This window comes from Oryctolagus cuniculus, chromosome 10 (assembly GCF_051225735.1).
Source record: "Oryctolagus cuniculus isolate XC-2025 breed Fujian yellow rabbit chromosome 10, ASM5122573v1, whole genome shotgun sequence".
Classification (NCBI taxonomy): Eukaryota; Metazoa; Chordata; class Mammalia; order Lagomorpha; family Leporidae; genus Oryctolagus; species Oryctolagus cuniculus.
Genome location: NC_142876.1, coordinates 94,324,838 through 94,337,403, shown reverse-complemented (window position 1 = coordinate 94,337,403; position 12,566 = coordinate 94,324,838). Strand labels below are relative to the sequence as shown.

At 47.7% G+C, this 12,566-nt stretch overlaps 1 protein-coding gene across 3 annotated transcripts in view; it reads right to left on the bottom strand.

Annotated features, from left to right (window-relative positions):
* ARHGEF3 (Rho guanine nucleotide exchange factor 3) overlaps positions 1 to 12,566 on the bottom strand; it is a 336,416-nt gene that overhangs the window by 168,598 nt on the left and 155,252 nt on the right. For all 3 annotated transcript variants that reach the window (XM_008260822.5, XM_008260823.5, XM_008260826.5), the window contains one exon: positions 584 to 646. In XM_008260822.5, the coding sequence (XP_008259044.1) occupies positions 584 to 646 (63 nt within the window). The remainder of the gene's footprint in view (positions 1 to 583; positions 647 to 12,566) is intronic.

Sequence of the window (12,566 nt, the reverse complement as noted above, 5' to 3'; positions counted from 1 at the left end):
AAGAAAAACACAGGGAAGCCTGCATTTAGCAGGTGCCTCATAGGTGTCAGGCAGTGTGTTTGGTATTCTCCCTTTTCTTGTTTTATCTGACTCTCATAAAAACGTTGTGAGGTTAAGTCTTCCTACCTGTATTTTCCGGATGAGGATATAGAGGTGAGGAAAGGCAGCACACAAATGGTAAGGACAGACTTGATTCAAACCAAGATCTGCTGAGTCCAAAGCCACTCCCTCCCCCATGCAGCTACTCAGTAATTTCCCCTCAAGGGAACAAACATTCGGTCCATCTCCTGTAACCAACCTCTAAAACAGCACAGCGGGATTTACATAGAGTCCACCCAGATGCACTGAGTTCATAATTCATCTGAGACAGAAGTCACAGGTAACACACACATCAGAGTGAAAGTCTACCACGCAGCTTTCTCCAATAAAATGAGATTAAAAAAAAAAAAAAAAAAAGCAAAATCCACTCCCCAACCCCAGGTCACAACTTGAATAGTTAGATCTAGACTCCCACTTCAAGCACACAATACATTAATAAATCATGTTCATACACTTGGAGATGAGCGAAGTTCTGGTTACTTACACTTATGTCGAGACTGCAAAGGCTAACAGCATCTTCATCCTGGGTGCTCTGCTTCCGTTTTCGCTGAAAAACAAAGTTGAAATGTTAATAGGAATTGGGCTTTGATTGAGGCAAGAAAAAATCAATCACACATCACATGCAATCCTTATCACTCCTACCTTGTTACTCAAAACCTTTAACTCTGCTGTGTTAACAGTTTCAAGAAAGTCTGAGAGATTACAGGAAACTGTCAAACACTAGGATAACAATTATACAATGCAATTATTACTCTGATTCTTTGATTACAGTCTCTTTTGTATACCTTTTTAAGAAACGTCTCTGTGGGGCTGGCACTGTGGTACATGGGTTAAACCATCACTTATGATGCTGGCACTCCATACTGGAGTGCCTGCTTCAAGCTCCAGCTATTCCATCTCCAATCCAGTTTCCTGCTAATGGGTCTGGGAAGGTGGCAGATAATGGCCCAAGTAGTTAGGACCCTGCCACTCATGTGAGAGACCCAGATGGAATTCCTGACTCTTGGCTTCAGATTGGCCCAGCCCTGGGTGTCGCAGCTAATTGAAGAGTGAACCAACAGATGGAAGGTCTTGGGGTCAGTCTCTCTCTCTCTCCCCACCCCTCCCTCCTTTCCTCTCTCCTTCCCCCATCACTCTGCTTCTTCAGATTAAATAAATCTTTTTTTTTTTTTTCTTTGACAGGCAGAGTTAGACAGTGAGAGAGGGAGACAGAGAAAAAGGTCTTCCTTTGCCGTTGGTTCACCCCCCCAAGCGGCCGCTGTGGCCAGCACGCTGTGGCCGGCGCGCTGTGGCTGGCGCACCGCACTGATCTGAAGCCAGGAGCCAGGTGCTTCTCCTGGTCTCCCATGCGGGTGCAGGGCCCAAGCACCTGGGCCATCCTCCACTGCCTTCTCGGGCCACAACAGAGAGCTGGACTGGAAGAGGGGCAACCGGGACAGAAACAGCGCCCCAACTGGGACTAGAACCCAGGATGCTGGCGCCACAGGCGGAGGATTAGCCTAGTGAGCTGTGGCGCCGGCCAGATTAAATAAATCTTAAAAACAAATGTCTTCACACATTAGGGCTTAGACACTTAGACACAAAGTTCAGATTCTGACTAACCTGGAAGAAACTAAACTACAAAAAAAATCTAATTGAGGCCGGCACCTCTCTGTAAAATTAACACAATGGTGCTTCCTTAGATGAGGTTAAGGAGAAGCTTAAATGAAACAGTACATTAAGCTCAGAGCCCAGAGCTGGGTTCATAGCAGGTGTACATCCTGGTGTCTGCTTCCCTCGGCCCGTGTACTGGAGGGTACCTGGTAATTCTTGTTTGGTTCTGAGGCTCAAATTCTCAAAGGATTCCAATATTTGTGTCTCGAGAAAATGGCCGGCAAGCCAGGCAAGGATAAGATACTCAGATTCGGACCATGAGCAACTCTTCTGAGAACTGATCAGTTGAGGATAGGACAGAGGGCCTTCCCAGAACTAGAGAAAACAATTTGTTCCTGGGCCGTTTACTGATGGAATGAAGATGTCTGCCTTGTGCTATCACAAGTCAGTCAAGCCTAACAGGAGATAGCAGAGGCTGCCCATACAGTCATACATTGTGAAAGTGGATGGACAGGGAGAAAGGTACAGGCTTAAGGCAGAGGCAGCAAGACAGTGTCATCAGAAACAAGCCTCTGGTGAGCTCACCTGGTTCACCAACAGGTACTCATTCTCTATGAGACCTTGCATCCAAAAGTGCATCTGGCTTTGTTCCACTGCAAACTGACAAGGGGGCTTTATGTTTGCTTTTGGGTTTTGAGAGAGGAAAGGAGGGAGAGAGAGAGAGAAAGAAAGAGAGAGATTCCCATCTGCTGGTTCACTCAACACTTGGCCCTAGTCAGGGCCAAAGCCAGAAGCTCAGAACTCAACTCTGGTTTCCCACAAGGGAGGCAGGAGTGAAATTACTTGAGGCATCACTGCTGTCTCCCAGCCTCCCAGGGTCTGCATTAGCAGGAAACTGGAGTCAGGAACCAGAGCTGCTGTTGGAACCCAGGTATGCCAATATAGGACCCTGGTGCCGTAGCCAGCATTTCACCACTAAACACCCATCCCAACCCACTAACAGTTGTTGTTTAATTTGAGGAGCATGAGAGGATTTTTCCAGCACCCATGGATTTCTAGAAAATGTCTCCAACACCATCAAAGAAGGAGGTACTTTTCTCTGAAGGCAGGAGAGAACTTCCACTTTGCTTATGGCCCTGTCTAAATACTGACAGAGTTTGTGGACTCAAAAGGCTTCCATAGCCTTGGCAGCTCGTGACAAGAGCCTCGGGGGATCACTGATGTCATAAATAAGAGTGTCGATTGTTAAATGAACAACAGGAGTCACTGTGCACTTGCTCCCCATGTAGGACCTCTGTCCTTAATAAGTTGTACTATGAGAATTAATGGTAAAACTTGTTTTCAAACAGCACTTTACACTTTGTGTACCTGTATGGGTGCAAATTGTGGAAATCTTTACTTAGTATAGAGTTGGTCTTCTGCATATAAAGTTAATTAAAAACGAATCTTAAATGAAGAATGGGATGGGAGAAGGAGTAGGAGGTGCGATCGGACTGGGGGAGGAAGGGGGGGGGGGAGAACCACTATATTCCTAAAGCTGTATCTATGAAATTTGTATTCATTAAATAAAAGCTTTATTTAAAAAAGAAAAAAAATAAAATGTCTCCATTAGATATGTCGCCCTGCAGAGCTAAGGGAGCAACCGCTGTATTCGAGCCCATGATGCACAGACTCTCCTCCATAACTGCCCTTTCTCCCTGTCCCCACCCGGCACCTTGGAGCTGAGACATGGCATCCCAGTGCCTGTTAAGTCCATTTCTGGCTTGGCTCAGCTGGCTGCTCCTTTGAGGCAGAGGTGTCATCAGTCATGGATTACTTGCCCCTAGAGCAGAGAGGACGTGTCCCCGCTGTCCGCGCTGTCGCTCAGGGCAGTGCAAGGATGGATGCCCTGGTCAGGGATGCGCCTCAGCACTGCACAGAGCTGGCATTCCTTCTCACAGAAGGGGTGGAAATCACCAGTGCCCACCTTGTACCAATGTCTGACCAGCCATGATTTCCTTTAAAATCCGTATTTTAAAGTCTGCGTATTTTAAGGAAAATAAATGCCTCCCCGGGCACGAGGAAAGCGTGCTTATTTGAAGAGCAGCACTCTTAGCTTGAACTGGCAGACCGGAAGTCACCAAGGAAATCTGAGGTTGCAGAATTTCAGCCTTCAGTGCCCTTCGCTTTTGAGGTTCTGCTTTAACTGGGGCAGCCAGGTGGTCGGCGGAAGGAAGGGGTGTCTCCTGGAGAACACTGGCCCCCTTTCTTCATTCTCTTTCTTAGTCACGCGTCCAGAAATTATTCACTGACCTGCGGATCAGCACAGGGCACTGGGGGGTTAAGGTATATGCTGAAACCAGAGAGAGCAGGCTGCGACACGCATAGCGTTCTTACCCAAGATGCTTTGTTTTTGTGTTTGAAGGGAAGTGAACAGTGCACGTGCCGCACATGCGCATGAGCCGCAGTGCATTTGCTAAGAACGGGGTGGGCTCCAGGCTCCTAATGGTGGCTGGGAACCTGTGAGACCAACCTCGAGGGGCACAGCTCACAAACAGCGACCTTCCTGCCTCGGAACTCCCCCAGGAGGCTTCTGATGCACAGAACGCACAGTGACCTGATAACTTAAAACTAGGCCGGCTGCAGTGGGCTTCAAGGTGGCCCCTCCAGCAGGCTGGCAGTTAACAAAGGAATCTCCTCTTGGGTTTCTCATGCCCAGCACCTTCTTAGCCCTTCTCTGCAGGTATGGTCTGGGACAGCACAGCCGGTAGGGATGCACAGAGTTTGCAGTCAGGCAAACCTGGGTTTGAATCCAGATTCTTCCTCTTTCTAAATATAAAACCCTGGGCATTCGGGCCAGTGTTACAGTGCAACAGATTAAGCCACTGCCTGTGACGCTGTTGTTCGGTGTGAGTGCCCTTTGGAGCCAGCTTCCTGCTAACACACCTGGGACAGCAGTTGAAGGTGGCTCAAATGTTTGGCCCCCTGCCACCCACGTGCAAGACCTAGATGGAGTTCCAAACTCTTTCATTCACTCTGACCCAGCCCAGGCTGTTGCATCCATTTGGGAAGTGAACCAATGGATGGAAGACCTCTTTCTCTGTCTCTCACTGTCTCCCTGTCACTCTGCCTTTCAAATAAATAAAACTTTTGTCCCTGCTCTGAATGTCCACCTCCTGTCCATAGAGTGCAGATAATATTAGTACCCACTCATTTCATGGGGTGGTTGTGAGGATCAAATAAAGTCATGCATGTCAGGACTTAGCTCTGTGACTGATAGGTGGTGAGTGTTTTATAGGCTAATGCTGTCATTATCACTCTCGTTATTATAATTATTAATTGCTGTGGTGAAATTCAGGCAGAGTACAGTGTCCTGCTGTACTCTCTGCTTTATTTAAGTTTATTTATTTTTATTTATTTGAAAGGCAGAGAGAGAGAGACAGGAGATCTTCCTTCTGCTAGTTCAGTCCCAGGTGCCTGCAACAGCCAAGGCCAGGAGCCAGGAATTCAATCTGAGTCTCCCTTGTGGTTGCAGGGACCCAGGTACTTGAATCGTCATCTGCTGCTGCCCAGGCACATTAGCAGGAAGCTGGATCAGAAGCAGGATTCTGTCCTTGGTCCTCTGATATGGGATGTGGGCACTCCAAGCAGCCATTTAACCACTGTGCCACAGCACCTCTTACCCCCTGCCTTCCAAGGTGCTCACTTCTCCAGATTTCCAGGGCTTACATTTCCATCTGGTGACTTCTTCAACAGGTTGTTCTTTAGATCACTGGCCTGAAGTCAGCTTCCCAAATATTTGAGATGCCATGGGATATGCAGTACCTGCCTGTGGTTGCCTTATTTGTACGCCCCTCACCACCTGGGTTGACTGGCCCAGCCCTGGTGGGATGGGTGCCCATTGGGTCCCCTCTTCTTTACCTGCTCTCTGGGTTTGGGTAATGGGTGAAAAGGATGAACTTCTCAAAGGGAGCAAACCCAAGGACATCAACAAAAGAAAATCAAGAAATACTGTTTTGCAGATAACTGACCATGGACCAGGAACTATATTAGGCTTTTGGAACGTGACCGTGACAGGCCACATCTTGCCTTCTTGGGTTTATATCTCAAAAAGGGTCAACCAAAACCCAGTAAACCAACAAGTAAAATTATGTTTCTCAAGTGAGTCTCCCTGCTCGTCTCTATCCCAGCACCTTATTTAATATGTTCATAGTGGTGATCACAAGCCATGATTATTTTGGTTTCTTTTTCTCCCAGCTGGTGGGCAGGAAACCTGCCTGACTCATTCCTTGCTGGGTCCCAGGAACCAGAACAGACTCTGCCTGTTCCAAATGCACGGAGAACACACAGTGAATGAACAAACGATTGAGCGATGCTTTGTGAAATTTTGCTGTGAGCCCAGAGTTTAAACTTTGGGCTCGCTCTTTGTTGCTAGCAATGGTCAGTCACCACCCTGTGTAATGAACACAGACAAGAAAATCCATGTTCATAATCCATGGAGCTTTTATTTTGCAAAATGTGTGGGTTTCTGAAGGAAATCACTCTATCCCAGATTAACTACTGGCTGCGGCTTAATTAAAAAGCCACTGGAGGACATTTGTCTTGTGAACTTGACAGGAGGAATGTGGAAGTGTCTGGAAGGATGTAGGTTGTTGGAGCTGTGAGATGGGGCTCAAGCTGTGCATTGATTTGGTCTGGAGAGGGCTGCATGCCTGTGAAAGGAGCTTCTCTTATTGTCCCCTCTCCTTCACCCGTGTGGCCTCCTGGGCTACTGTCAGCGTGTCAGGTGACAAATCACTGAGCCCTAAGAACAGAACTGTAACACCATACAAATCTCAGGCGGCACTGTGGAGCAGCAGATTACGCTGCCGTCTGTGATGCTGGCATCCCATACAAGCGCTGGTTTAAGTCCCGTCTGCTGTGCTTCCAATCTAGCAGCAGAGGATGGCCTGAGGGCTGAGCCCTTGTCACCCACGGAGGAGACCTGCTTGGAGCTCCAGGCTCCTTGGCTTTGGCCTGGCCCAGCCCAGACCATTGCAACTGTTTGAGGAGTTAGCTAACAGATGGTAAATCAATCAATCAATCTCTCTCTCTCTCTCTGTAACTTTGCCTTTCAAATAAATAAACAAATAAATATCTTTTTTTTTAATCTGTAATCTGAAAATACCAGGTAGCAACATATACCTACTGTGTGCCAGGGGCCATTCACACCTCATCTGAGGTACTCACCACAGCCTGGCCTGATAGGCTTTGCTTGCAGAGGGCAGATACCAGGCAGTGCCACAGCCTGCTCATGGCTCCTCCCACAATCCCAAGGGTGAGACTACCGCCTGTCAGTGCAAGAGGTGCCAAAATCAGGAAGGGTCCAGATCACTCTAGCAAGCGGGACCCTCCCGTCAACCTCTGGCAGTTGTTCCACAGTCCTGCACCCCAGCACATAAATCCACTTAGAACTTAATCTAGAACCAAGTTGTAGCCTGACTCCTAATTAAAGCATTTTTCAATTAGTTTACTCTGCTGTGTAATCCTTCTCAATGCAGTGGTAAGTGTGCATGGAGTGGTGGCTGGCATCTTCTCCAGACTCCCCCCCAAAGACCCTGAGTGGAGTATTGGGCTTCCTAAAAGTCCCTAGCTGAGCTGGTTAGTGCAGAACCTTTCTTCCCAGTAGCAACCAGAGACCAAGAAGTCACAGATTAGGGACTCAAGAAAACCTTGACTGATTGGGGATGCAGTGGAGAGATGAATTATGTCTGATGAGCTGCATTGTGGTGTGTAGATGGAATTTCTGTTTAGAAAAAGTAAAAATATTTTTCTGCATCTAACTTGACAGATTGCTTGGTTATAAATTTACCACTGCCTTTCAAATTCAGTCCAAAGAATGACTTTCCTGCATCTTGGTTTTTATGGCTATAAAACAAGAAGGTCCAGGCCGGCGCCGCGGCTCACTGGGCTAATCCTCCGCCTTGCGGCGCCGGCACACCGGGTTCTAGTCCCGGTCGGGGCGCCGGATTCTGTCCCGGTTGCCCCTCTTCCAGGCCAGCCCTCTGCTGTGGCCAGGGAGTGCAGTGGAGGATGGCCCAGGTGCTTGGGCCCTGCACCCCATGGGAGACCAGGAAAAGCACCTGGCTCCTGGCTCCTGCCATCGGATCAGCGCGGTGCGCCGGCCGCAGCGCGCCGGCCGCGGCGGCCATTGGAGGGTGAACCAACGGCAAAGGAAGACCTTTCTCTCTGTCTCTCTCTCTCACTGTCCACTCTGCCTGTCAAAAAAAAAAAAAAAAAAAAAAAAAAAAACAAGAAGGTCCAAGAAGACGTATAAAGTTCTTCCTGGCATTATGCTTCTGTGATTACAGTGGGTTCCTGGATGTGGTTTAGAACAAATTGAAATTACACAGTATGAAGCGGCTCTATAGATTATCTTCAAATCAATTAGATTTTTTTTTTTTTTTTTTTGACAGGCAGAGTAGACAGTGAGAAAGGGAGACAGAGAAAAAGGTCTTCCTTTGACGTTGATTCACCCCCCCAAGTGGCCACTGCGGCTGGTGCACCGCGCTGATCTGAAGCCAGGAGCCAGGTGCTTCTCCTGGTCTCCCATGCGGGTGCAGGGCCCAAGCACCTGGGCCATCCTCCACTGCACTCCAGGGCCACAGCAGACAGCTGGACTGGAAGAGGGGCAACCGGGACAGAAACAGCGCCCCAACCGGGACTAGAACCCGGGGTGCCGTCGCCACAGGCGGAAGATTAGCCTAGTGAGCTGTGGCGCCGGCCAGATTAAATAAATCTTAAAAACAAATGTCTTCACACATTAGGGCTTAGACACTTAGACACAAAGTTCAGATTCTGACTAACCTGGAAGAAACTAAACTACAAAAAAAATCTAATTGAGGCCGGCACCTCTCTGTAAAATTAACACAATGGTGCTTCCTTAGATGAGGTTAAGGAGAAGCTTAAATGAAACAGTACAGTAAACTCAGAGCCCAGAGCTTGGTTCATAGCAGGTGTACATCCTGGTGTCTGCTACCCTTGGCCCGTGTACTGGAGGGTACCTGGTAATTCTTGTTTGGTTCTGAGGCTCAAATTCTCAAAGGATTCCAATATTTGTGTCTCGAGAAAATGGCCGGCAAGCCAGGCAAGGATACTCAGATTTGGACCATAACCAGAGACTTCAGTGACTGGTTCAAGGTCAAGTTAGCAAGCGCTAGAGAGGGAGATTTTCTTTAGGCCAGCCTGACTACTGTATCACTGATCTTTCTACCACACGATGCTATTTTGTTTTAAAAAAAATATATTGTTTAAAACTACTATGGGCTGGTGCCGCGGCTCACTAGGCTAATCCTCCGCCTTGTGGCGCCGGCACACCAGGTTCTAGTCCCGGTCAGGGCACTGGATTCTGTCCCAGTTGCCCCTCTTCCAGGCCAGCTCTCTGTTGTGGCCAGGGAGTGCAGTGGAGGATGGCCCAAGTCCTTGGGCCCTGCACCCCATGGGAGACCAGGATAAGTACCTGGCTCCTGCCTTCGGATCAGCGTGATGCGCCAGCTGCGGGCGGCCATTGGAGGGTGAACCAACGGCAAAAGGAAGACCTTTCTCTCTGTCTCTCTCACGGTCCACTCTGCCTGTCAAAACAAACAAACAAACAAACAAACTACTGTGTGTTTCCTTCACATTAACAGACTTATTTATTTGAAAGGCAGAGTTACAAAGAGGCATAGGTGGGGGGGGGCGGGGAGGGGAAGGGGAGAGAGAGGGAGAGAGAGAGTCTTTCATCTGCTGGTTCACTCCCCAAATGGCCACAACAGCCAGAGCTGGGCCAATCTGAAGCCAGTAGCTTTTCTCCAAGTCTCCCATGTGAGTTCAGGTGCCCAAGGACTTGGGCCATCTTCTACTGCTTTCCCAGGCCAGAGCAGAGCGCTGGATCAGAAGTGGAATAGCCAGCACTTGAACTGGTGCCCATATGGGATGCTGGCACTGCAGGCAGCATCATTACCCACTACACCACAGTGTTGGACCCAACACAGTATATTTTTAAAATGTAAAAAGCATTCAAATATTTATCTAAAACAATGTATGTTTTGAAATAACACAGAAAGGCTCAAAAGGCACATACCTACATACCTCAAAGAAATTAAGAGCATAAATGAGATACACAAGAGTTCCAAATCCAGCCCCACCATTGGCTACTTGTTCTGATCTTGGGCAAGCTGATTCCCTGTTCTTTCATTTACTCAACAAGTGTTTATTGAGGCTCTGTTATATGCCTGATTCCGGGTGTATGGGATAGATCAATGTCTATAAAATACTTCCATAAGCCTTGGCTTTCCCATCATAAGGGTTTTTTTTTTTTTTCAAGGATTAAAGGAAATAAAGTATTTACAATAAGGGGAGGCATATGGCAAATGGTAAGAGATTAAAAATGATAATTTCTGGGGCTGGCATTTGGCTGAGTAGTTTAGTGCTTGGGATGCCTGTATCTATGTCAGAGTTCCTGGGTTCAAGTCCTGGATTTGGTCCAGATTCCAAATTCCAACTTCCTCTAATACACACTCTAGGAGACAGCAGTTGTGAAAAGTACCTGAGTCCCTGCCACCCATGTAAAAGACCCAGATTAAATTCCTGGCTCCTGTCTTTGACCTGGCACAGCCTCAACTGTTGTGCGCATTTGAGGAAGGAAGCAGTGGTTCGAAGATCTGGCTCTCTGCCTTTCAAATAATTAAAACACATAGTATATAGTGGTGATTATTCCTACTGCTGTACTTACTGTAATTACTCTCACTATCACTGTTGTGGACACATCTATTGTTGCTGTTTGCCGCTGAGAGGCAGCAGGGTAGGCGTGAGAGATGAGAGAGTCTGTGGGATGATGGATAGGACAGCTGGGATGCAGCCTGACTGTTGCCCAGGTCCCCCGGGGTTACACATGATCTCTTTGGATACCTTCAGTCACCTCTGCGGGGTGTCCTTCCCAGTTCTGTCACAGAGACGAGGACAAATGCAAGCCTGACTTAATTTTAAACAGTTCAGATTGAATTAATCAGCGTCGGGACAGCCCTGTGATTTAATCACAGGACTTTTCTATTTAATAAGCAGGTGACCAGAACAGCGAGAAACGCACTGATGGAGAGAGCACGGCTCCCGACTTGGCCGCAAATGGTCCCTGATTAGTCATTTCTAATTATTAAATGCAAACCAGATCTCAAAGCTTTTTGATTTATCCCATCACAGGCAAACAGCTTTGGTGCTTTCAGAGGCTTTGGTGCCTTGCCTTTCATCTGCGCCTTCTCTAAGGCAGAGATTAGCAAAAGGATTTTGTGTTCCTGTACTTGCCCTTAACTGGAACTTGATTTGATAAACTCATGATTGAACAGACAGAGGACCCATAGTTTGTGTTTTTTTTCTTTCTGAAGAGGGGCCCCTATTCCATTTTTAATACAGTGTTCCCACCCCCTTTCTTCCTGTTTTTATTTTAAGATTTATTTCATTTATTTGAAAGAGAGTTACAGAGAGAGGTGGAGACAAAGCAAGAAGTTTTCGGTCTGCTGGTTCACTCCCCAAATGGCTGCAATGGCCATAACTGAGCTGATCCGAAGCCAGGAGCCTGGAGCTTCTTCTGGGTCTCTCATGCGGGTACAGGGGCCCATAAATTTGGGCCATCTTCTACTGCTTTTACAGGTCACAGCAGAGAGCTGGATCAGAAATGGAGCAGTTGGGACTAGAACCGGCACCCATATGGGATGGCAGCACTGCAAGCAGCGGTTTTACCCACTGACCCACTGTGCCACAGTGCTGGCCCCCTGAAGGACTTGGGCCATCTCCCGCTGCTTTCCCAGGAGCATTAGCAGGGAGCGGGATGGGAAGTAGAGCAGCTGGGACTCGAACCGGTACCCAAACGGGATGTCAGCACTGCAGGCCAGGCTTTAACCAGCTGTGTTACAGCGCTGGCCCCAATATAGTGTTCCCATCCCCTTTCTCCCTGTTTTTACAATATTCTCCCTTCCCCAGCATCCAAGGAATCTTCCTTTTTTTTCTAGACTGTCTTTGATGTGCTCTCAGGGTGAAGAATCTGGAGATCAGGGTGCTCTCTGAAGTACTGGTGCATAAATTTTCACACCTGATATGTAATTTTGTGCTAAGATGCCATTACCTCTAGTTTGAAGGTGCCAGGTCAGCTCTAAAGCTAGACTTGGTGACCTCATGTCTTCATTTTGCCTTTATTGTAGAACTTTAAGTCCACCACTTCTGCTCTTTTAAAATTATTTTATTTGAAAGGCAGAGAGACAGAGATTTTCCATCCAGTGGTTCACTCCCCAAATGTCCACAACAGTTAGGGTTGGGCCAGACAGTATGCCTGGAGCCTATACTCAATCCAGGTCTCCCAGATCAGTAGCTGGGACACAAGTGCTGAAGCTATCATCTGCTACCTCCCAGGGTGCACATTAGTAAGAAGCTGGACTCAGAAGTGGAGCTGGCACTTGAATCCAGGAACTCCAATATGGGGCGTGGCCATCCCTCGTGGCATCTCAACTACTATGCCAAACACAAGCCCCACTTCCACTTCCTAAACCTGTTTCCTCATCTATAAAACGGAAATGCTAATAGCACCTCCGAAGGTTGTTGTGAGAGTTGATAGATCCTTCTGGACTCAGCACAATGCCTGGCACTCAGTGTCTCATCAAATTTTAACTACTGGTAGTACCAGCAGTAGCAACAGCAACAGCGGTGAGTATAGGCACCAGATGAAAAAATATCACGGAGAAAATAATGAAAATGTCAGAAAGACTATGCATTAATTTGATTTTGGAAAGCTAGGAAGGACTCATATCAAGAGTTTAGAAACAGGACACCTGGCCCTTCACCTACTGGGATGCAGAGGTGACAAAGTCTTGGCCAAGGAGAGGTATGCA